The following is a 23879-nucleotide window of genomic DNA, read 5'->3' as shown; positions in this document are numbered from 1 at the left end:
CTGCTTATTGTAACTGCATTGGTATTCTGTTTCAATCCATCTGCAAGGTTTTTAAACGTTGCCTACACTGTATACACTTATTTTATACTGCTTTCACACTCTGTCTCAATGCTTCGACAGAGTTTTTACACTTTATATATAGCCTTTCATGCTTGTGCTGCATACTTTATATCTTTTCTCTGTCCTATATACTATTTTTTTTTTTATTTATTTTTTTTACATTTTGACATCTGCCTTTTGACTAAGTTACAGCTGTAATCTCAGAGTTAGCCTTCTGTAGGGGGGGGGCTACCTCCAAATTAATTTTGGGTCAGTTCTCATCAGGAGCCTTGAGAGATAGTTTGGTGAATTAAACATATAAAAGGCTTTATATGTGCAATGTGGCTTTATTATTGTTGTTGGGTTTTTTCTTTATTTTGTTTGTATCTTTGCTGTTTGCTGATAGTGGATTTTACTCTGCTGCTGATGGGAGCCTATTGTTTGTTTGGGCATGTCTTTGTTTTTGACTTAACAATAATTCTCTGAAAAATGAAAATGGGTCAATAGGAATAATTCGGTACATATATGCCTGCTTACCCTGAATATAACACTGAATTTGTGTTACTGTGTTGTGGGGGGCATGTCAATTTGTAGATTTCTATATTCAAACAGATAATTTTACAAATAATTATTTGATCATTTTGATACTTAATTTCAGTGTGTTGCAAGTGGAAGCTTGTGGCACCATGTATGTAACAACCCTTTAATTTAGAGAGTCCAATGGCGTTAAAAGAAAAATACTGCAGAACAAGGACAAAATTAGTTTTCTCAATTTTTCATTCACCACAGTATGCTATAACGCCTGATTCCAAAAATCATATTAAATTTTCTTATAGAGAAATCCACTGTTTACTGGTGAAAAATTGTTTATCAGTGGTGACAGATGCTTAACTTTTAAAAAATATGCATCTAAACTATAGGCTATAAAAGGTTTTCAGAGCGCTCAGGTTATTACATGGACGTTTTTACTTTTGTGCGCCGGACAGTTACACCTGGTCACCTCTGTTCTCCTGACTCTTTGTATATTTATTTGTTTTTGTTGTAGGAAAGCTCACCCCTCCTCTGTATGAAGTTGGAGGTTGCGACATGTCTCTTGTCAACTTCGAACCGGCAACGAGACGAGCTTCCAACAACATTTGGTGAGTTTATAGAGCTGCTGTATACAGTAGTGTGTGTAAGTTTGAAGCCCAAACCCTGATCTATCTATCCATCCATCCATCCATCCATCCATCTATATAGAAAAGAACTAGAAAAGATAGTTTATTTATATGTTTTTGAGACAATATGTTAAATTCAGCATTTAACAATACATGGTAATGTACATTTCAGGGATTAAACAATTCATCTCTCTTTCTCTGTAGGGACACTGATTCTCACCTCTCTAGTTCTACCTCAGTTCGCTTCTACCCTCATGACTTGGTGAGTGCTACTGTCATACTCTTTATATAAATACACACACACACACACACAAAATGTGTGTTCAACTCTGAGCTGCCATGGGAATCTGCTTTCTTCAGTTCCCTGCAGTGTGAAAATCAGCTTAGTCAGCAGGGAGTTTATGAGAATATGTGTGTACTGTGTGATCTCTTGTGTTAGTCATAATGATGTCAGTGTTGTAGAAAGTTAGTCAGTGTGTGAAGCACGTATACAGCTGTGTCTGTGTGTACATACTAGAAAAGACAGTTAAACAGTTTTATGTAAAATTGAATACTTGATATAAATGTGTGTGTCCCCCCCATGCCCCATCCTGGAAAATCAAACCCATTGAGTTTGATACCGTATGAATCTGTGTTCAGATTTTGAAACACATTGTTTTTTTTTCAGAAGCATAGCCAATCAGAACCTATCTAAGTTGCACGTTGATCTTAATTTTGCAGTGAGAAAAACACAGTTTTACTGTAATTAAAGGGTTAAGTGAGGTAAGAATATGATTAATTAAAGCTGTCTTTTAAACATACAAATATTTGTGCAATATTACATAAAACCTGTGAATTCCTGTTCATGAGAAGGTTTTCCACTGGCATGTGTCACTGAATTCCATGCTCTATGAAGCATCAACCACTATATAAGATCTAATTGTGCCCCCTTGTGGAAAATTTAGTTTTTATGTCTGAACAAAAAAAAAAGCAAGAAGCAGTTTTAATTATAGTCAGGAAAATTCTTCAGAAGCACCTCACATAGATGGAGATCTGTTTTTGAAGCTGACCCCTGCTCAGTTTTCTTTTCCTCAGATCCGACTGAATCGTCTGTTGTCGATGGACCCGGAGCTGCTGGAGCAGCAGGATGCTGATGTCAGTCCTGACCTGCAGGAGGCACCACATGGCCCCCAGGACACAGCACACACACATGCACACCCTAATGTGCACAAAGCCAAGCAGTACTACAGACTGTGGCTGCTACCGTACCTCTGGATCGGCCTTCACTTCGACAGGCTTACGCTACTTGCACTGTTCGACAGGTAACACACATACACATACACAGAGTTAAGCCTTGTGTGTGTGTCTCTGTGCGGCCAATTACAACATTTACCATTTATGCAAAAACAGTCACCCATTATAAAGTAATACACCTATTCTGGACACAAATGTTCAATTGTGCACATATAGTTTAATGAATTGAGATTATCTAATAGGAAATTGGAATGGAATTGCTGTTTTTAATGAAGTTGTATTCAGAATTTAGCTAATTAAAGCCAGATTTCTATACAGCAGTTTGCAAAGACAGAGATTGTGAGACTTTAATATAAACTCAGACAGAAAACCAGGCATGTTCCAGGGGCATGTTTACATTAAGGACAATTAGAAAAAAGAGTTTTCTGTATTTGACAGCTCTTAGTAAATGAGTTAATTGCTTTGAGTGAATAAAATAACAGCCTCTTTAATTTCTTTTTGTTTTTTCAGGAACCGTGAGGTTCTGGAGAATGTTCTGGCCGTGATATTAGCAGTTCTGGTGGCCTTCCTGGGCTCTGTTCTGCTGGTCCATGGGTTTTTCACTGATATCTGGGTCTTTCAGTTCTGCCTTGTTATCGCCAGCTGCCAGTATTCACTCCTGAAGGTGGGTCTTACTCAAATGCATATATGTACACACACACACACACCCCTCAGACCATGGTCATATATGTGTATGTATTATATATGGAAGAACTTGCAGGTAACCGTATGCTCTATGTGTATAGATCAACCATAACCTTAAAGCCACCCCTTTGTTTTTACACTTATTGTGCATTTTCAACTCCATCTTTTACAATTATAGGCTGTAATCCCCCTGTTGCTCTGCATACTTTGTTAGCTCCCTTTATTCTCCTCTTTAATGGTCGGAGCTTCCACAGGACCACCACAGAGCAGATATTATTTGGGTGATGTATATTTCTCAGCACTACAGTGGTATGATGTAGTAGCATTGTATCATTGAGTGAGTTTAATGTTTAGAGACTCATACCAATTCAACACAGATTAACATGCCGCCACCATGTCAGGAACAGTGCAGTGCTAAGAATTATCCACCACTCAACTAATAACTGATCTAAAACTGATGTAATATGCTAGTATGTATTATTTATATATGGTATCCTTCACTATGAAAGGTGAAATAAAATGCACTCCTTTTCAATATGCAACACACTGCCATCTCCAGTTGTCAGTGAAGCCTAAGATCAAATGCTGTCTCACATATACATAAATATGCACAAACACACAGCCAGACAATATTTCTGTTTCTGTTTTTCCCTCAGAGTGTTCAACCAGACTCCTCTTCACCTCGACATGTAAGTTCTCCATCACACATTGAATGGTGGGAATGAACGGAGCCAGCTCATATTAGACAAATATTCTTAAAGTTTAATATGCCATGATGATGTAGTACTGTTTCAGTGCAATGATAATAAGAATGTTTGTAGTTGGATCTGGAAGTTTAGGCATACCACTTCTTATATATAAGGAGATGAAAACATGATATCTCCCGTAAGTGGGAATATTATTTATTTATTTATTTGTTTTTTATTTTTTATTTATTTAGTTTTTGAGTGTAATAAATAATAAAAACTAATTTTTATAATCTCTGTAAAATGTGAATGAGTAATGTCTGTGTCCTTTCTTTCTTTCTTTGCAGGGTCATAACCGTATTATAGCATACAGTAGGCCTGTGTATTTCTGTTTGTGCTGTGCTCTGATCTGGGCTCTTCATTACGGTAGTGTGAGGTCTAACAGCTCCGGCAGGGTCAGTCTGTATGGGCTCAAACTGACCGGATCAGTACTACTCACCTCAGCACGGGACCTCATAATTGGTAACCACACCCACACACACACACACTCGTCATTATTCATTATTCATGTATAGTCAAATTTGACTGTGAAGTGCATATATGCAGATTGCAAAGCAACTGCATGTATATTTTAGCATAACAGTTTTAAAACCCCAAAAATTCTTGATTTGCTGTTAATAGTCAAAAATATTAACCTTGCCTGATTATATCAACAATATACCGTTTTTGCTCATGGCAGTCTAGAACAAAAGTTAATGTAGGGTTTTTTTTTTTTTTAAATAAAGCATTTACACAGCAATTTCAGTAAAAAATAATTTATTACACTGCCATTTTAAAACATAATTCTACCTTCTTATGAATTCCACCAGTGAACAAATCCATCAGCCGTGACACAAGCCTCAGACTTCCATCACTTTTAATTTGCTCACTACCAAAACATCTGCATAAAAAGGGCATGGTTCATGTAAATTATATGTAATTAAAGCAGTAATTATCAGCTGTGCCCAAACTCAGCTTTTTTCCATGTCATAGCGATGTTTCAGACATCAGACGAGGAATAATTTGTGTCTTTCAGTGTGTTCAAATCTCTGCTAATTATAATGCTACTTTGAACAATGAACATAGTAAACATTTTAATATCTCTCTCTCATTCTCTCACTCCCTCTCCCTCTCCCTCTCTCCCCTTAGTCTTTACTCTGTGTTTTCCTGTGATTTTCTTCGTCGGGCTTCTTCCTCAGGTCAACACTTTCCTCATGTACCTGTTTGAGCAGCTTGATATTCACGTCTTCGGAGGAAATGGTAATGCATGCACACGTTTAATATAAAAAGATATATATATATATATATATATATATATGATGAAATACTTTATTGACCAATCTAGTGTGTACTGTAATAACATTCCACATTCATCATTCACTAACAAGTGGCTAAGTTTGCCAAACAAATGAAATATTGCTTTACAGCACATGTTTCTCCCCCTCTCTCAGCTTGCAGCAGTCTTCCCTCGGCTCTGTACAGTGTTGTGCGGAGCGTTGTTACTGTGGCGATGTTGTACGGATTCTGCTATGGAGCGCTAGAGGTGCCCATGTTTGTTTATTCTGCTCCAGTTCATGAACATAAATCTAATACAAACAAACAAAAAGCAAATTAATAGATCATTAACATAAGACATGAGGAGTCTAGATCCACACGACTGAATGTATGTGCAGATATTTTCAGAAGGCTTTTTCATATGGATTTTAAATTAAATTATTAAAGAGAAATGAACATGTTTCCTAAATGTTGAGATAAATTTACACATTTTAAACATGTCATTCTAAAATATGGAAAAAGCACAAACAGTATTATAGGTGTACAACCATTTTTCTATGTCATTTACATTTTGTAAAGAAAACAAATGAGTAAATGCATGAGAGGCTTTAGTTATATTACAGCATACTTAATTTTTTGTAGTGTGTGTGTGTGTGTTTTTGATTTCTTTATTTATATATATATTTTTTCTCTCCTAGGAGTCATGGGATCCACAACATATCCCGGTTCTGTTCTCTGTGTTCTGTGGACTGCTGGTAGCTGTGTCGTATCATCTCAGTCGTCAGAGCAGTGACCCCTCTGTCCTCATGTAAAGAACCACTCAGTCTTAGTTTAACTCAGTTTCAGGGTTTTTTTTTTTTTTTCAGGTTAACAGAGAATGTAGGTTTTAATAAGCCATTCAGATTAGGCTTCACTTATCACATTAAGTGAAAGCTCATTAGAATTTCACAGACCTCCATATATGGCTTGTAGAAATGTCAAAGCTAAGAGTTAAGTACAGGACCTGCTCTGTTGTTCTCTGCACAGACTAGCTCACACTGCTACATAGATTCATGTAGGGTGAAGGAAAAGAGTGGTGGGTGAGCTCATTATCATTTAAAGAAACTGGTGGTGAAACAGATGGAAGTGAATAGGGAAGTTTAGATAGGGTGACAATTAAGGTGCTGTGTTTTTAATCCTTTTTGTTATTTTGACCAAAGTATGTCACAAAACATTCATTAAGACTCCAGAAAATTGTGTTAACTTACAGAAAGGGAATAAACTGTCAAATTATTTTTCAACACAACTACGTCATAATTTTTGTAAACATCAGTTTTCCTCCATGTGTTTATAGGTCTTTGATTCAGTCTAAAGTTTTTCCAAATGTGAAGGAACAGAACCCTGAAGATCCACTGGCTGAGGTTCAGGACCCTCTACCAGACAAACTCAGGAGCTCTGTGGTGAGATGGAGAACTCTTAAAAAATAGATTTGCATGTGATTTCCATGTAATCTAATCTGCAATGATCTCTTGTGTCTTATTTTCTTATCCTCCCTTCCTTTTTCTGTACCTCTCTATCTACTTATCTACAATTTTTTTCTTTCCCCTTTTCATCACTTCTTTTTGTGTTTCTTTTCCTGTCTTTTTATACTCTTCTCTAATCTTCTCCTTGTCTCTTCTCATAATGTTTGTACCTTTTTTGCTCCCATCCATGTCTTTGTTTCTCTTAATCCCACTTGCCATTTTTCCACTCTTTCTCTAATTCTTTCTTTCTCTTTCTGTCACTTGCTCTGACCCTCTCCTCTTCTCTCTACCACCCCCACCCCTTTTTAGAATGAGCGACTACAGTCTGATCTGATAGTATGTTTGCTGATTGCTGTACTTTACTTCGCTATTCACGTCAGCACGGTCTTCCTTGCCCTGCAGGTAAACACATGACACTCATGTTTTATGAACAGATGATATATAATTGTTATAGTCTCACATACTCACATGAAATATATCTCATGTACTGGTTAGCAGTTTTCAAAGGTGATGATGATGGATCTATCTCACGTTTTCTCTCTCTCTCAGCCTTTCCTGAGTTATGTTCTGTATGGATTGGTGGGGGCCGTAGGCTTTTTTACCCACTATCTTCTGCCCCAGATGAGGAAACAGCTGCCATGGTACTGTTTCTCACATCCATTGCTCAAAACCAAAGAGTATTACCAGTTTGAGGTCCGGGGTGAGTCCAGAACCTCTTCTTTTTCTTAAAGCAGTAGTTTAGTTGGTTGACAGTGTGTAAATTTTCTTGATGTAGCCTACAATAAAAAAAATGTAGCATGCCGAAATGGATTTGAGTAGAAGTGTGTGTGTGTGCGCACAGGTGCAGCACATGTGATGTGGTTTGAGCGTCTTCATGTTTGGCTGCTGTTTGTGGAGAAGAATATTCTATATCCTCTCGTCATTCTCAATGAACTCAGTGGCAGTGCACAGGAACTTGCCACTCAGCTCAACTCAGAGTCAGTATCATACTCAACACAGACAGTATTTTCATATCTCCCAAACAGCAGTTTTGGACCATGTTTGCTAGTACAACACTATGAACTTTTGAGTCCACGTTAACCTCTCTCTCTCCCTCTGCTCCCAACATCTCCACCCCCGTCCCCTCTCAGAGTTGGAGCGTTAGTGATAACTGTAGCTGGATTGAAGTTGTTGCGGTCATCCTACAGTAGTCCAACGTATCAGTACGTCACTGTGCTTTTCACCGTCCTTTTTTTCACCTTCGACTATCACCAGCTCTCCGAGACACTGCTGCTCGACCTCTTCATCATGTCCATCATCTTCAGCAAGGTCTCTCTCTCACACACACACTTTATTGTGTTTTACCCAGAATAGAGTTCCCTCCAACTTAAGTTAATATTTTCATTAGTTACAACATAACAAATATTTACTAGTTTTTCAAATCTAAGATTGAACCGGAAATAAGCTGTAAATAACAACCCCACTGTAGCTTTGTAGGTAACTGTGTAGATAACACCTTCGCTTGCCAGACTGATTATGAAAGTGTAAGTTAATGGAGAAGCTGAATGCTTTTGTATTTTTTTTTGTATTGAATTTCAGACAGAGTTGTATGTCATCATCCATGAATTCCAGTTTCATATTTAGAATCAGTCTTTTACACACTTTAAAATACTAATTTAGTTCAGAATTTGGTTTTATATTTCCAATGGTTTGTAGATACCCTGATAAAAAATGAATTCAGCTACTCTGAAAATCTGAAAAAGGGCCATGTCTATTGCCAAGTGTGTGTTTTTTTTTTTTTTTTTTGGTTTTTTTTTTTTTTTTTTTTCCTGGAGTGATGGTGCTCGACTATCTGATACCGGTGAGATGTGTTTTTAATTTGTTGGAATGCCATTAAATCCTCACAGCAAAGGTCAAGTGTACAGCTGTCCCAGAAGAGTTTAGACAGTTAATGCAGCAAAGTGTGCGTTTGTTTTCTTTTAGTTGTGGGAGTTGCTGTATAAGCTGCGTTTTGTTTACACCTACATCGCTCCGTGGCAGATCACATGGGGCTCCGCCTTCCATGCCTTCGCTCAACCATTTGCTGTTCCTCGTATCCTTTAGTGTGTGAAAAATACAGAGAAGCAACAGGAGTGTAATAAATAAGTGTAAACATGTATGTTTTTAATATTTTTTTTTATTTATTTATTTTTTTTTAATTATGAACTTTTACGATTGCTTTGGTACAGTATTCATGTTAATAAAGCTTTGAATAATTGACAGAATTAGACAGAGAACAACTACAGTGCTGAGGTAGAGGAGAGATATCCTATAAACAGAGAGAGATGCACTGTTGCTGATTTGTGAACAGTTTTAAGTGCATTTTATCCTTAGCCCCACAATCCAGACTCTGCCATGTTGTTTGTGCAAGCAATAGTTTCAGCAGTTTTCTCCACTCCTCTCAACCCATTCCTCGGCAGTGCGATCTTCATCACCTCCTATGTACGACCTGTCAAGTTCTGGGAGAGAGACTACAAGTAAGAATTTCTATTTTGGTCAGAACTACAGAGATCACTCTGAGAGTCCTGTTCTTACGAGACAGAGAGAGTAACAAAAACAGGAGGGCACAGTCTTATTTCTTTCATTCTCTCTGATCTCTCTGTCTCTCTCTCTCTGTTTCTGTAATTATATGTGTATGATATGACATATGATACTGTAAAAAAGAAACAACAAACCAGAATTAATGCAAATACAAATATTACAGGGAAACTTAACAATAAGATCATTGTATGTGTTTCCTCCATAGGATATTTTAAATGGTTAAAATCTGCACTCTCTACAATGTGAATAATGATAACAATATTAATAATTATTAGTAAAAAATAATATTCAGGGAAACTTTACAGCCATGGGAGGGGGAAGAAAAAAAACAATAAGGACCAAAATAATAATAAATAAATATATATATATATATGAGTTGGGGCTGTACTGGAGATGACTGATCATTTTAATTGGTAGACTGTAAAAAAAAAATAAAAAAAAAAAAAAAAAAAAAAAGTGAATTACTATAGTCATTACTGGAAAAGATGAAGAGAAAATGGTGTACTCATACAATATTAAATGCAAAGTAAAATGCAGTTTTGCTGACTAACTTAATGTGTGAGTCAGGAAAGTGTTGAGTCAAGAAGGCAGCCAAGGTTCTTAATAACTTTGGCTGGCTTGATAGCAACAACACTAGTGTATGCAGAGAAATTTGATACTGAGGGGAGTGCAGATTTTGGAATAAGTTTTAGATCATTTGCAGTGCATGAACTTAGCGGAGGCCGTGGGAGTTGTAGTTCTGACCTAGATCTGAATATCAGCAGCGTAGCAGTGAATTTTAAAACCATGACTTTGATCTAATTAAGTGGTGGAAAATATGTGATAAAGAGGAGAGGTCCAAGAACAGGTCCCTGGGGCACACCATGAGCTGCAGGAGCAGTAGAAGATTTATGATAGCCAGTGTTTATGAACAGACATTCAATCAGCAAGGTATGATCTAAGCCACTGGAGGGCTAGGTCAGTAATGCCAATAGACAATTCTCTAGAAATAAGAAGTTCTTGGCTAACAGTGTTGAAGGCTGGGCTTGGCTCAAGGAGGTTCAGGGCGTTAAGAGTACAGATAACAGCAAGTCTTTCACAACTTGTACAAAGGCAGACTCTGTACTGTGAAGATTGTGAAACCCAGGTTTTAAAAAAAAAAAATGAATTATGCAAAAGTATGTGGAATAATAGTCAATAAAATATTTTGGACAATATTTTTAAGCTGTTATCACAAGTCGTGTGTTTGTGTGTTGCAGCACAAAGCGAGTAGATCACTCCAACACAAGACTGGCCTCTCAACTGGACAGAAACCCAGGTACCTATGAATTACACATCATACTCTACATTCATTTGTTCTATCTATAACCAATTATTCATTTCACGGTCACTGTAAGTCCAGTGCCTACCCGGAATCACTGGGCACAAGGCAGGAACACGCCCTGGATGGGGGGACAGTCTATCTATCACTATCCACACTCACATTCTCCTACTCTATAAATATAAATATAACAACAATAAATAATAAAACCTTCGTTCAGTAAGGTGTGGTAATAATGATACTCGTCTTATTTTAACAACACAGTTTTTTAGCTTTAAGCTATTGATATTTCTTCCCACTTGCAGTTGCTTTTTACTCACAAGATAAATATAATAGCATAGGCAATTAATCATCTTTCGAAGACTTGTTGTATCATTTAATCAAGTTTGGTGGCCTGTACATTCCCAAATCTGTCAGCACAATGTTGGCTGCTTTGGGCATTTATTAACTTTTCCAGCATGCTGAGAACCCTTTATATTCTGTTAGTAACTGTTTGAAAATGTGAGGTGGAGTTTTGATTGTTTCTGAATTATTTGATAAGGTAAAAACTTAAACAAGTGAGACAATAACATAAAAATAACAAAATAACAATAACATAAAAATAACGTGATATTCTTGTCCTGTCTCTTTCAGGTTCTGATGATAACAACCTGAACTCTATTTTCTACGAGCACCTGACCCGTTCTCTGCAGACATCTCTGTGTGGAGATCTAATGTTGGGTCGGTGGGGTAACTATAGCACTGGAGACTGTTTTATTCTGGCATCTGATTACCTCAACGCCCTCGTTCACCTGGTGGAGATTGGAAATGGACTCATCACCTTCCAGCTCCGCGGTTTAGAGTTCAGAGGTCAGTCAAAATGTTCACTAGTGTAGGAAAGTCCTACAGGTTAACACTTATTATTAATGTTGTTTTAGAAATTGAAGTACTACAGAAACACAAATTGATAACCAAAATATAGGCCTTCCTTTTTGATGACCATATCCTCCTGCCTTAAAATTACACAGGAACTAGTTTAGGTACTGTTTCTTTCAGACTGTGGGGTCGGTACTGTCAGCCCACTTTTCCCAATCGAGTCAGATCCTAGTTGATAAAATCATGTTCTCTAGCCTGTTTCACTCAGCAGTCCATCATGTTAAGAAAGAAAGTGGTTCCTGCTACCCATTTAAATTCAGAAAAAGCAAGACACTCCCACACTTTCCTTCCCACCTGGCCTTGGGGGTACACTTTGTTCCAATTAATTGTATGTATTTATTTTCCTCTCCACGAAAATTAGCGTAGGGGGCTGATTTCTTAGATTTTCATGTTGATTTTAAGTTCCCAGCACCTGTGTTTGTGCTGTTTTCTCTTCAGGTACCTACTGTCAGCAGAGGGAGGTGGAGGCGATAACAGAGGGGGTGGAGGAGGACGAGGGCTGCTGCTGCTGTGAGCCGGGTCACCTGCCCCACCTGCTCTCCTTCAATGCTGCCTTTGCTCAGCGCTGGCTCGCCTGGGAAGTGCTCGTCACCAAGTACGTCCTGGAGGGCTACAGCATCACTGACAACAGTGCGGCATCGATGCTGCAGGTGTTTGATCTCCGCCGCATCCTCACAACTTACTATGTCAAGGTGAGTAAAGAAAAATAAACACAGCAAATGATAACACTTTCCTATAGTTGTGTAAGTACCATGAAAATGATATGATAGTAAAATGAAAAAACTTTATTTGTAGAGCAATTTTTATACCAGTAGGACTTTAAAGGACTTACCAGACAGGTTAAAATTACTAGAAAAAAATTAATTTGATATTTGTATCAGTTCTGTAACCACACTAAATGTGTGTAATAATTTAAATGTATTTCTATTCTCTGTCTGTAGGGAATAATTTACTATGTCATTGCATCGCCGAAGTTGGAGGAGTGGCTGGCGAATGACGTGATGCTGGATGGTTTGAGGAGCTGCAGGGAGAGAAACTACGTGGACCTGGACCCGACATTTAACCCCAACATCGACGAGGACTATGACCACAGATTGGCGGGAATCTCCAGAGACAGCTTCTGCTCAGTGTATCTCAGCTGGATACAGTACTGCAACAACCGGAGACAGAAGGTACGGCAGTCATTAGAGTAAATATAAAACATATTCACCCCACTTGGATGGCTTTTATTAGTGGAACCATGTTCAGTGATTGCCTAAATGGCAGTATGGTGGCGCAGCATGTAGTGTCGCAGTCACACAACTCCAGGGACTTGGAGGTTGTGGGTTCAAGTCCCACTCTGGATGACTGTCTGTGAGGAGTTTTGTCTTTTGTCCTTGTGTCTGCATGGGTTTCCTCCAGGTGCTCCAGTTTCCTCCCACGGTCCAAAAACACACATTGGTAGGTGGATTGGTGACTCAAAAAGTCGTGTGTGTGTGTCAGTCGCTCTGTGAGGACCTCCCATGGCCTACTCTGCCAAATGATGCTTCACAGTGGGGATGATGTGCAGTGTTTGGTGGCTGCCAAACATAGCATCTCGTTGGATGGCCAAAGAGCTTCAGTTTGGACTCATCACCAAAGACTCTTGGAGTCTTTTTGTGAACTGTAGACGAGATTTAATTTAAGCTTTCTTGAAAAGTGGCTTTCTCTGTGCCACACTCAAGAACCTGGCCAACTGTTGTCGTATGCAGGTGTCTCTCCCATTTCAGTTGCTAAAGCTTTAAACTCAGAGTAGTCATACATTTGGCCTCCCTCACCAGTCTCTTTCACTTAATTTTAGAGGATCACCTGCTCTAGGCAAATTGATGGATTTAACCAAACTCAAGGGGATGTTCGTTCGTTCGTTCATTCGTTCATTGTCTGTGACCATTTATCCAGGTCAGGGTCGCAGTTGGTCCAGAGCCTACACATAGTCACTGGGTGCAAGGCAGGAGCACACCCTGGAGGGGCCCTTCACTGGGCGACACACGCACTCACACCTATGGACACTTATTGAGTCACCAATCCACCTACCAACGTGTGTTTTTAGACTGTGGGAGGAAACCGGAGCACCCGGAGACAGGGAGAACACACCATATTCCTCAAAGTCACACAGATTGGGACTTAAACCCACAACCTTCAGGTCCCTGGAGCTGTGTGACTGCAACACTACCTGCTGTGCCACCATGCCTTGGAATTTTTTTGTGAATTCATTCGCTGACTTGTCAGTTTTTTTGGTCATAATGGTGTAATTGTAGCCAGGAATACTGATCAACCTGTGACTCAACCTTCCATAAACGGGTGTCTTTATACTCCATTCACTGCACTCAGAATCTTCATTTCACTAACTGATTACCTTCTCTTCTGTTAAATTAGGCCTGGCACTTAAAAAGCTGTGAATATTTTATATGATATACTTTTATTCAATTTACATTTAAAGAAATTGGTTTCACTCTGACATATATATGAATCTCTGTTCATAATGACAAAATGTTGCATATGGATTAACTACTGCATTCTCTTTAGTACCAAATAACAGCTTGATACCAATGATAATAAATATTAACATTTAGCGATAATATGTCCTTCATATATGTTTATATACACACACAAGTATCTATGTGTAACAATCATGATGCTATAACTCTCTCTCTCTCTCTCTCTCTTCATCTCTCTCTGTAGCCATTGGATAGTGAGAAGGACTCTGTGCTTGTGTTACTGTGTTATGGTCTGTGTGTCCTGGGCAGGAGAGCACTGGGCACTGCAGCACACCACATGTCCAGGTGGGGTCACTATGAATACGAAATGTACACAGCATTTATACAAGCACTTAAGCTCAAAATACTTGAAGGGGACCGTTGACTGGTAACTGTTTCATCAGTTTAATATTTGGAAGGAAATTCAGTTACATCCTTAACATGAAACTTGAGCAAAGGTTGTTAATAATCTCTATTATATATTTTAGACCCTGTAAACATATTTGACCCACAGTTTAAATGTTTTTAAAAAATGTTAAAATATAAATGTTAGTCAGTTCTTCTAGCACTTCTTAAAAGTGTGTTTCACAGCACCTCATGCTATAAATACACCTCATGCCAGGATTCTGTAAAGTGAAATTCTCTTTTCTTTGTCTCTGTGCAGTAACCTGGAGTCGTTCCTGTATGGGCTGCATGCTCTGTTTAAGGGGGATTTCCGGATATCTTCCGTGAGAGATGAATGGATATTTGCTGATATGGAGCTGCTGAGGAAAGTGGTGGTGCCTGGAATTCGCATGTCTCTGAAATTGCACCAGGTGAGAATATTAACATCATAAAGGTTTGTTCGTATCATTGTGACACTTCTCAGCTTATTTATCTTATGTGATAAGTTATTGGAGGTGGGTGGGGAGGGTCAGTTTCAGCTGCGTCAGCTGACCTGAACCTGCCGTTTAGTCTCTCAGTGGATCTATTTTCTTTCAAAATTCTTTCTTTCCTTTTCTGGCATCAATGCTCTCCCCCCTGAGGAAGCAACAAATACAAACAAGGACAAATCAGCACCCAGTATGATATTACCAAAAGTTATAGCTTGCTTTTAGTCATTCAATTTTCTTTGTATTCAAGGATTTACCATTTATAAACTTGTATTTCCAAATGTCAACAGACTTTTCACATCGGAGTCCATGTCTTTTTTTTTAAAAGACACTTTGACTGTAACCCCGCCCTCCTCAGTTAGCTAAAACTATCTATAAACCCCAGAGTTAAAACTGAAACACTGTACCACCACATGATTGTCACATGCTGGGGGAGGGGAAAATGCTAAAACTTGTACCTGAAAGTCCACTGGGTGACTCTTGCATTTCACTTCAGATATCTCTGCATCAAAAAACAAAAACTTTGAGATTCTCATAAAATCAGAGTTTTACCTCTTTGTGCATGCAGGTGTTTATGTTCAGTGTCCTTAATTCACTGGAAGCAATGTAACCTGTGTAACTGCATTCTCTTTTACCCCTCTCTCTCTCTCTATCTCCCATGACTCTAAAGATATTTAATATCCTATAAAATAACATCTTTTCTAAAGTGACAACGATGATGATGTCAGTGTTTTTCCGTTTCTTTTATTTCTCTGTACCCTCCCCCTCTTCTCTAATTATAGGACCACTTTACCTCTCCTGATGAGTATGATGACCCCTCCGTGTTGTTTGAAGCAATTTCGTCTCATGAGCAGACACTGGTGATCGCCCACGAAGGAGACCCTGCTTGGCGTAGTGCCGTTCTCTCAAACTCGCCTTCGCTACTTGCCCTCCGTCATGTTCTAGATGAGGGAACCAACGAATACAAGATCATCATGCTCAACCGCAGATACCTCAGCTTCAGGGTCATCAAGGTAAAAGAGAAAAGGAGACATTTTGGTTTTTTTTTCTGTTTTTCTCCTTGAGTGTTTATGGATGGTACACTCTGAAGGTTTTTTACTGTACGCTTTGCACACATTTATGGTAATCCTGGAGTTTACTGGGTGGAGCTGAATGCATCAATGCAGATACCCCCTAGTACACAGTCCAGGGGATGTCAGAGTGAGCGCATGTGTACATAGAGCAGGTAATGTTCTGGAGAATCATGCTGTATCTCCTGCATGCCCTACGCAGGAACCCTCCCCCCCCCCACATCCAATGCCTAAAGCACACAGAATATTTGTGAGGATGTGTCTGACATGGTAAATCTCTGTAGCTGTAGGCTAGATGTGTGTAAGGGCAAAGGGAGTTCATGTGTGTTGTTATGGTAACCTAGTATGAAATAATCACTCTACCATGGAATTAATTGTCCATTTATTAAGAGACAAAAACAAATGGTGAAAATTTAAAGTAAAAGTTTATTAAGAAATATGTACAAAAGCCTCTGCATATTTGTATATGTAAAAAAACATAAAGTTTAAATCCCACAATTGTTGTTTCTTGAAACTACAGAAAGGTTGCTGTGCTTAAGGTGGAGCAGGTTCATATTTTTTGTGCTTAATTAGTTTGAACAATCAAAAGAACATGGGCAGTAAATTGTTTATGACAAATACGAAAAATGGCAAAAATTTAAATTATTTCATATATTGTCACTTTTCAATGAAAAACACATCTCCATTTTGTGTAATACACATTTGAACACATCTTTTAACATTGACTTCCAGTGAAAGTTTTATTCCTTCTCCTGTAACGTTACTTTTGTGGCAGTACATAATTGTCTTTGGCCAAAATGGCTCCCTTTGTTGTTGTTGTTTTTCTTTTCAAAGGTTCTTATTTCTATTTCTAATCCCTGCACATGTGTTTGCATTGGTATTATTATTGGATATTTACAGTATGATTGTGTGTCTGTGTGTGTAGGTGAATAAGGAATGTGTTCGTGGTCTTTGGGCAGGACAGCAGCAGGAGCTAGTGTTTTTACGGAACCGGAACCCAGAGCGCGGAAGCATCCAGAACGCTAAACAGGCGCTCCGTAACATGATTAACTCTTCATGTGATCAGCCGATTGGATATCCAATCTATGTCTCTCCACTCACCACCTCCTACTGCAACACACACGCCCAGCTTGGACACATCCTCGGGGGTCCGATCAGCATCGCCAACATCAGACACTTTATTGTCAACACGTGGCACAGGTCTCTTAGCATGGACTTATTTAAATCACAACATTTACTGGAAATAATGGCACTTTATAATTTTAAACATTTATAATCAAAGTTATTCCATTTGTTCTTATAAGTTTTATATTTTCAGATTTTTTTATACCATGGTCTGATACTTAAATTGTGTTACATTGACATGCAATAAGAAATTTGTGATGTATATTCCTTTCATGTTGTTGCTAATACATATCTGTGTTGTTAGGCTGCGTAAGGGCTGTGGGGCTGGCTGTAACAGTGGAGGCAATATGGAGGAATGTGATGGTGGTGCACTGTCCTGTGGCAGCGGCAATTCTGGGAATACAGGTGGAGTCAGTGAATCACAGCACAGCTCCATATCCAACAGCAGAGTAAACGCAAACAATGGCCAGCACTCTCACACTCCACACTCACTCGGTAAATTCTCGCTCTGTCTCGCTGTTTCTCTCTGTTTCTGTCTAAGATGCACAATTCCAGTGTATGCAGTTAACATTATACAGGTAATTGTGTATCATAATATATACCTTGCTCTCTCTGCCTCTCTATCTGTATCTGTTTTGGTCTGTCTGTAGGGACAAGTCACAGTTCTCAATCAGTTCACTCAGGAGTGATCCGTCAATCTCCTGCGCGTGGTTCTGTGGTCAGTCAGTCGTCATCATTTCGTTTCAGTCGTCACTCATCCCTGCGGACATCTGTCACAGGTCTGGAGCCGTGTCGCTCGTCCAGCAGTCAGCTTTCTCTCCGTACACTCCAGCTCCGCCTTGGCTCAGGCCCTGCCTCTGGCTCTGGCACAGGCTCCGCCTCTGGCCCAGGCCCCACCCCTGACACACCTCAACCGTCCAACTCGCTCTCCACACACTCCATTCCTCCCTGCAAACGGCACACACACACACTAGCAGGTATGGGTACCAGTGCAGACACATGCATGCATGCGCGCATACACACACACAAAAGTATACAAACAAGTGACTAACTCATGTATAATGCAAGTAATGTATATGTATGTTTGTTGGGGGGACTGGCAGAAATTGAATTTAAATCCTACTACAGTTGACTTTGTGTTACACTTTGTGACAAGTGTAAAATGCTTAAGTCTCTGAATCAAATACTTGCAGGCCTTTTGGGCAGTGAGGGTGGCGGTATGGAGCTTCATCACCTGCACCACCATCATCATCACCACCACCATAATGCTTCACTGTCTGGTGTAAGGAGAGATGATATCTTCTGCAGAGTACAGGTAATGTTCACAGGAATGGTTCAGTATCTGGGTTAAGGCCTTCCTAGCACACCACACACTCCAATTATTCATTCATTCATGGTCTGTAACCGCTTATCCAGTTCAATGTCGAGATGGGTCCTGAGCCTATCGGGAATCACTGGGCACAAGGCATGAACATTCAGTCCTTCATAGGGCGACACACACACACACACACACTTACCTATGGACACTTGAGTTGCCAATCCACCTGTCAACGTGTGTTTTTGGACCGTGGGAGGAAACCAGAGCACCCGGAGGAAACCCACACAGACACAGGGAGAACACACCAAACTCCTCACAGACAGTAACCCGGAGCGGGACTCAAACCCACAACCTTCAGGTCCCTGGAGCTGTGTGACTGTGACATTACCTGCTACACCACTGTGCCACCCTACCCCCCCCAATTAACCTGCTTTATTTCACAGGAAATGCTGAAAAAGCAGATATTCAGAGTTTTGGAGAAATTATTTAGAAATATAGGTGTTATGGAAATCCATTTTGATTTTAGGGCAATTAAACCAATGGGCAGTAGATCTGCATATGATCTATTTATAATATAATAAAGCTTGATTTTGAAATATAAGAAATCATTGATTGGCAGATTTAGTCCTTACATTTTTCTGGCATGTTTCAGATTGTAGATGTGAGCCAGGTGCTGGATATGATAAACCTGTCGAAGAGGAAGGAGTTGGTTTGGCCAGATGAATCTTTGCGTTTGCGAGCAGGCCGGAGCTACTGGAGGGATTGGAGCCCTGTAGAAGGCATGGAAGGACACGTGAGTTAAAGAACAATAACAACAGCAATCCATGTAACTGCATAAAACTGAATAGTAACAAGGAGGTTATCGGACAGTAGTGTCATGATTTCAGTTATTTATTACCACGTTACGCTCTAACTTCTGTTCTTGAAAAAAATTCAAGATCCTCCCTTTCCTGCCTCTCCCTTCCTTCCCCTTTTCTTCTCTCTCTTTCTCTCTCCTCATTCTCAGGTGATTCACAGATGGTCGCCTTGTGCCCGTGAGCTGGTCAGTCGTTCTCATATGGATAAGGCCATCCTGCTGGTTCAGGTGGATGACAAACTTGTGCCAATCATAGAAACAGGAGTCATAGAGCTGGGAGCTGAGGTTTGAGGGGAGGAAAAAGACACAAAAGGCTTACATAGATATATATACAGTTTTGCTGTCAGAAAACCTGCATTCAAAATTTATTACAAATTTGAAAATATCAGCTGCTCTTTAGGTAAGTTTAATTTTGAATGTTCGACATTTTAAAAAATAAATAAATAAACAAAAAACCTGTAAAGCTTTTGCTCTTACAGCCACACACACACACGGTTTCCAGAAATTGGGATTTAAAAAAAAATGCAATAAAAACAGTGATCTGTGACGTTAATTCCCTTGAGGCTTTAAAGTAGGTGAGTTTGCCACTCCTTTAAAACTTGGTGAAAACACAGAGAGAGAGGAGAATTTGAATTTAACACCTCCAACACTCTTCCAAAAATAAGTTAGCACAGTGGCAAAATAAAAGTCAAATGTTTGTAGAATATTCAGTTTACAGTGTTTTAAAATATTACACAATCATCAGGAGGATATCAGAGGGTATAAAACAGTATTCACCTGGCTTTAAAAATGTTGTCAGAATGTCCAAATAGAACATTTTTCAGCAAATACTTTTGATCTTGCACCATCCTTAATATTGTGAATATACTGAGAAGTGTCAGTCTGTGTAAGATCATTTGCAAGTGATTTTGGAAACATTCAGGGAATCCAAAGACAAATCTGTTTAGAACATGGTGACACCACTGAACCCTCAGACAGCACTTCATGAGAAACTGTCATGCTACTGTCATAAATGTGTCCGCATGCCTGCAAGGAGTGCTGAAAACCTTTGTCATTTAAAGCAGTCCACTGCTGCATGAAGAAATGTAAACTGAAATTACCATGCTGGTGGAGTACGTTTCAGCTATTTTTTTTTTTTTTTTTTTTTTTTTTAAGTAAAATGATGTTGATTTCTGTGTGCCAAAGACAAGAGACCATCCAGAATGTTATAAATAACAATTTGCGAAACACCTGTTTTAGTCTGAGGGAGAATCTGTGCCCATGGCATGATTTACTTGAATGTTCAAGATGGTTTTATTGATACGCAAGTCTATATTGGAATTTTAGAGAAAAATTGGTTGCCTTCAAGGTGTTTCTTTTCACCAGAACGTCGTGGTTATTTCAACAAGACAGTGCCAGGTCTCATTCTGCACATGCTGTACCAGCATGACTTAATAGAGAATGTGCATGTGCTTAACTGGCCTGCTGCAGTCCAGCTCTATCTCCTATGGCACATCATGAAGAGGACAATGAGACAGCGGCAACCACGGACTGTTGAGCAACTGATGTCTTGTATCAAACTAGAGTGGGCAAAACGACCTGTACCAATAAGTTTAATCAGTTCTCAAGTGTCAGGCGCTGTATCACACTGGTAAACATGACTCTGCCCAAAATTTCTTTGATTGTGTTTTAGACATCAAATATTAAATTTGTTTATATTTACAAAATACAATCGGGTTTGGTCTGTGAAATCATTAGAAATCTTTTCTTTGTAAATTGCTCTTTTAAATTATTTTCAAGAAAATTTAAAAATAAAAATCACAAATTCTTGTTTTTATTGCATTTGACAAAATGTTCCAAACTTTCATGGAAGCTGTGTTTGTGTTTGTGTTTGTGTGCACACATGCCCTTGTATGAGTGTGTGTGTGTGCTGTTAAGACAAAAACTTATTTCTGAGATATGTAATTTACAGAAGAAAATGTGTTTCTAATGTAAGTCAAAGTAACAAATGGGCCGTTTCTTTTGATTTAATTTGGTCACAGTTCAAATGGCAGCCAGTGTTGTAAATTGAACTCAACAAATGAAAAATATAAACAGTGGAGGTATATGGTTGTGTGAATACACCCATACATAGAATGATATGCAGTATTTTGAGTGGCCCCCCCACCCCAAAAAAATGTTTTTGTCATAGTTCTAATGTTAATACACCTTCACTGTTTGCTGAAATGTGAAATGTGACCCAAGGGTACTGAACATGATTGTACATAAGCATCCCTTTCCAAAATGCTGGTGGTAGATACTGAAATCCAGGGAATTATTGTACTAGAGATGGTGACACACACACACACAAAGTAAATAAGTAGACTCCTGCCTTGCCTGCATCGCTCAGATATGCTGCATGACGGACAGTCCCCAGTTGAAACCATCCTTTCTTTTTATTTTTTAAATTTTTTAGAATTGATGAAAGTTTTCCTTTCCCATTTCTATGCATCTCATGAGAACTGAACCAGATCATAAACCTGAACACAGCACACAGTAATAAACAAAGTAACGCAGTAAACTGAGCTTTGATATCGACAGAGAAATTATTTTAAACATCTTGCTGCTTTTGTTGCATTTTCTTTTGCCAAATATTTCCCAGAGCAGAGGGATGCCCATAAACATCTCAGATGAGAGATTTTATGAACAGTTTAAAACAGTTCTATCCAGGCTCCGCCCACAAATACATTCTTTCGTAGCTACTGTTGCTAGGTTTGTCATGCTTTACAGAACACTGGTAAACTACAGTTCAGAATAATAAACTGTAGAACCCAGTGTAACATCACCCTTCTTTAGTGTCAGGCATTGATCGAAAGTAATGAGATGCTGTAGAACTATAGAGTGTTTTATTCATTGCAAAAAAAAAATATTGTGTATATGGTATTATTTTGTATATAAAACCTTAAACTATAAAAATAGCTAACTTCTAGCTACATGACATGGTGATTAACAATTTATGTAATGCATAAAATCATACATTCACTTTCAGTTATTTCAACTATCCTCATGACCAGGCTCCCGTCACTTTGAATGGGTAAAGGTATATTACCCCTGGTCAAATGGCGTATTTATTGATTTTCTGAGTGAAAATAAAATACAAGAATCAAATTTGTGACCATGTGGATTTTAGAGCAGGGATTTTAGAGGCAAAAAAAAAAAACAATCAATTTTGTGACCACACACAAAACACAGTGAACACTCTAAATAGAGGTCGTTTCTCATTATGTTCAATGGGATTTTGGCCTAGAAGCCTAGCAACAATGAACTGGCCAAGAGAGTGTGCATTTCTGGGCGGGGGAAGTACGTAGAGCTAGGGTTGGTGATGGTGGTGAGGTTTGTGTATAATTTCAGGTTAGCAGTGGAGCAGGTGCTTCACTCAATTCTGAATGAATTTTTCTGCTTTTATTTTCTGGCTAAAATAATAACTAAAGGAACACTATGAGAGAAATGTGGACTTGCACTACAATGTTGTTTTCTTTTGTACTGTTTGTGTTTAATTTACAGCAATGCACTACAATCCTTAGGTGATATCACAGTTTTATTTATTAAACCGTTTCAATCGCCATGCCTTGGGAATGAAAAATGCAATCATTCTGTCTTTTTTTTTTTTTTTCTTGCTTTTCTCTTAAACTTGAAGGCAGAAATGGTTTTTACAGAATATAGTTATATATATATATAAATAATTATATTATGTCACTGTACAATAAAAGGGTTTTGCTTTGAATATTTATTACTGTGGGTATTTACATTTTGTTATATCTTTTTCATTTATGGGACAAAAAAAAAAATTAAAGGTTATATAAATAAATGTATCAAAAACCATCCGTTTTAAATGGAGCCGCGCTTCTGATGGACTGTTCCTCTGTTTAACAAATTCTTTTATAAGGTGGAAAAATAAAAGCCTTTGATTTACCAAAAATCTGTCATGTTTTCTTTCATTACCCCAAATGTAGAGGGGAATGAGACAATTTTGGTTGTTGTACTGGAAACATGAGGCTGATAGCAAACAGATAATGGAGGTTTGTATTGATTTAGCACTAGACTATGGTATTCTCTGGTTTATAAGGAGTGGGAATGCGATTTCAGAAGGGTTTGAGTTGGTTTAGTCAGTCAAGTTTCTTACAAATACAGTGGACTTGGCTCCCTCATTAAACTACACCTTCCATTTCCACTACACCATCACACAGTTCTGTTTCTCCACATGATTCAACACTCACAAAGCTGCTTTCTGCCTCTATGATTTTCCATCGCAGTGGAGCAGAATCATAGAGCCAGCTGATATCTTCTCTGTCTTTAATAAAGCATGCAAAAATGTGAGTGCAGGTCCACTGTGGAATTATTAGGTAATGTTCAATGCTGCAAGAGCTGAAATAATAAAGCCAGCACATGAGCTAGCATTGTGGGCTAGCATTTCCAAACAATGCCTCTACTGTGAGGTTTCATATGGATACACAAGTATGTATTATTTTTAAAACATGACCACCTTGAAAACAACAATAAAACAGCTCAGAAAATAAAATAATGAAGTTACTTCCAAACCCTATTCAAGATATAAATGTGTGAATATTTTGTAGTGGTTAAAGGTATGTGTTTGATAAAGGAACTGAAAATCGAGAAAGGTTTGTTTCAGTAAAAATGTAACCATTTGTGCTTAAAATATAAATATTGGTAATAAATTTTATTACTGTGACTTCTCTTAAAGTTGTAGATGTTAGACGTTTTGTGAGAACAGTGAG

The 23879-nt window shown here is 38.6% G+C and overlaps 1 protein-coding gene across 3 annotated transcripts in view; it reads left to right on the top strand.

Annotated features, from left to right (window-relative positions):
• pcnx1 (pecanex 1) overlaps positions 1–20272 on the top strand; it is a 39030-nt gene extending 18758 nt beyond the window's left edge. Inside the window, exons 10-38 of one of the 3 annotated variants that reach the window (XM_066678505.1) lie at positions 1085–1178; positions 1401–1458; positions 2271–2497; positions 2940–3093; positions 3770–3802; positions 4147–4321; positions 4988–5098; positions 5290–5381; positions 5812–5921; positions 6447–6552; positions 6925–7017; positions 7165–7315; positions 7457–7592; positions 7746–7923; positions 8578–8686; positions 8981–9110; positions 10413–10471; positions 11108–11323; positions 11828–12081; positions 12331–12561; positions 14090–14190; positions 14549–14699; positions 15539–15769; positions 16752–17026; positions 17256–17446; positions 17602–17928; positions 18145–18266; positions 18922–19062; positions 19276–20272. In XM_066678505.1, the coding sequence (XP_066534602.1) occupies positions 1085–1178; positions 1401–1458; positions 2271–2497; positions 2940–3093; positions 3770–3802; positions 4147–4321; positions 4988–5098; positions 5290–5381; positions 5812–5921; positions 6447–6552; positions 6925–7017; positions 7165–7315; positions 7457–7592; positions 7746–7923; positions 8578–8686; positions 8981–9110; positions 10413–10471; positions 11108–11323; positions 11828–12081; positions 12331–12561; positions 14090–14190; positions 14549–14699; positions 15539–15769; positions 16752–17026; positions 17256–17446; positions 17602–17928; positions 18145–18266; positions 18922–19062; positions 19276–19416 (4397 nt within the window). In that variant the 3' untranslated portion in view covers positions 19417–20272. Of the gene's footprint in view, positions 1–1084; positions 1179–1400; positions 1459–2255; positions 2498–2939; positions 3094–3769; positions 3803–4146; positions 4322–4987; positions 5099–5289; positions 5382–5811; positions 5922–6446; positions 6553–6924; positions 7018–7164; positions 7316–7456; positions 7593–7745; positions 7924–8577; positions 8687–8980; positions 9111–10412; positions 10472–11107; positions 11324–11827; positions 12082–12330; positions 12562–14089; positions 14191–14548; positions 14700–15538; positions 15770–16751; positions 17027–17255; positions 17447–17601; positions 17929–18144; positions 18267–18921; positions 19063–19275 lie in introns of all 3 variants that reach the window. The other 2 variants (XM_066678504.1, XM_066678506.1) reach the window with 2 other exon arrangements.
• Positions 20273–23879: the final 3607 nt, after the last annotated feature.

This window comes from Hoplias malabaricus, chromosome 8 (assembly GCF_029633855.1).
Source record: "Hoplias malabaricus isolate fHopMal1 chromosome 8, fHopMal1.hap1, whole genome shotgun sequence".
Classification (NCBI taxonomy): domain Eukaryota; kingdom Metazoa; phylum Chordata; class Actinopteri; order Characiformes; family Erythrinidae; genus Hoplias; species Hoplias malabaricus.
The sequence above is the reverse complement of the archived record's forward strand: the minus strand, read 5'-3'. Positions and strand labels throughout refer to the sequence as shown.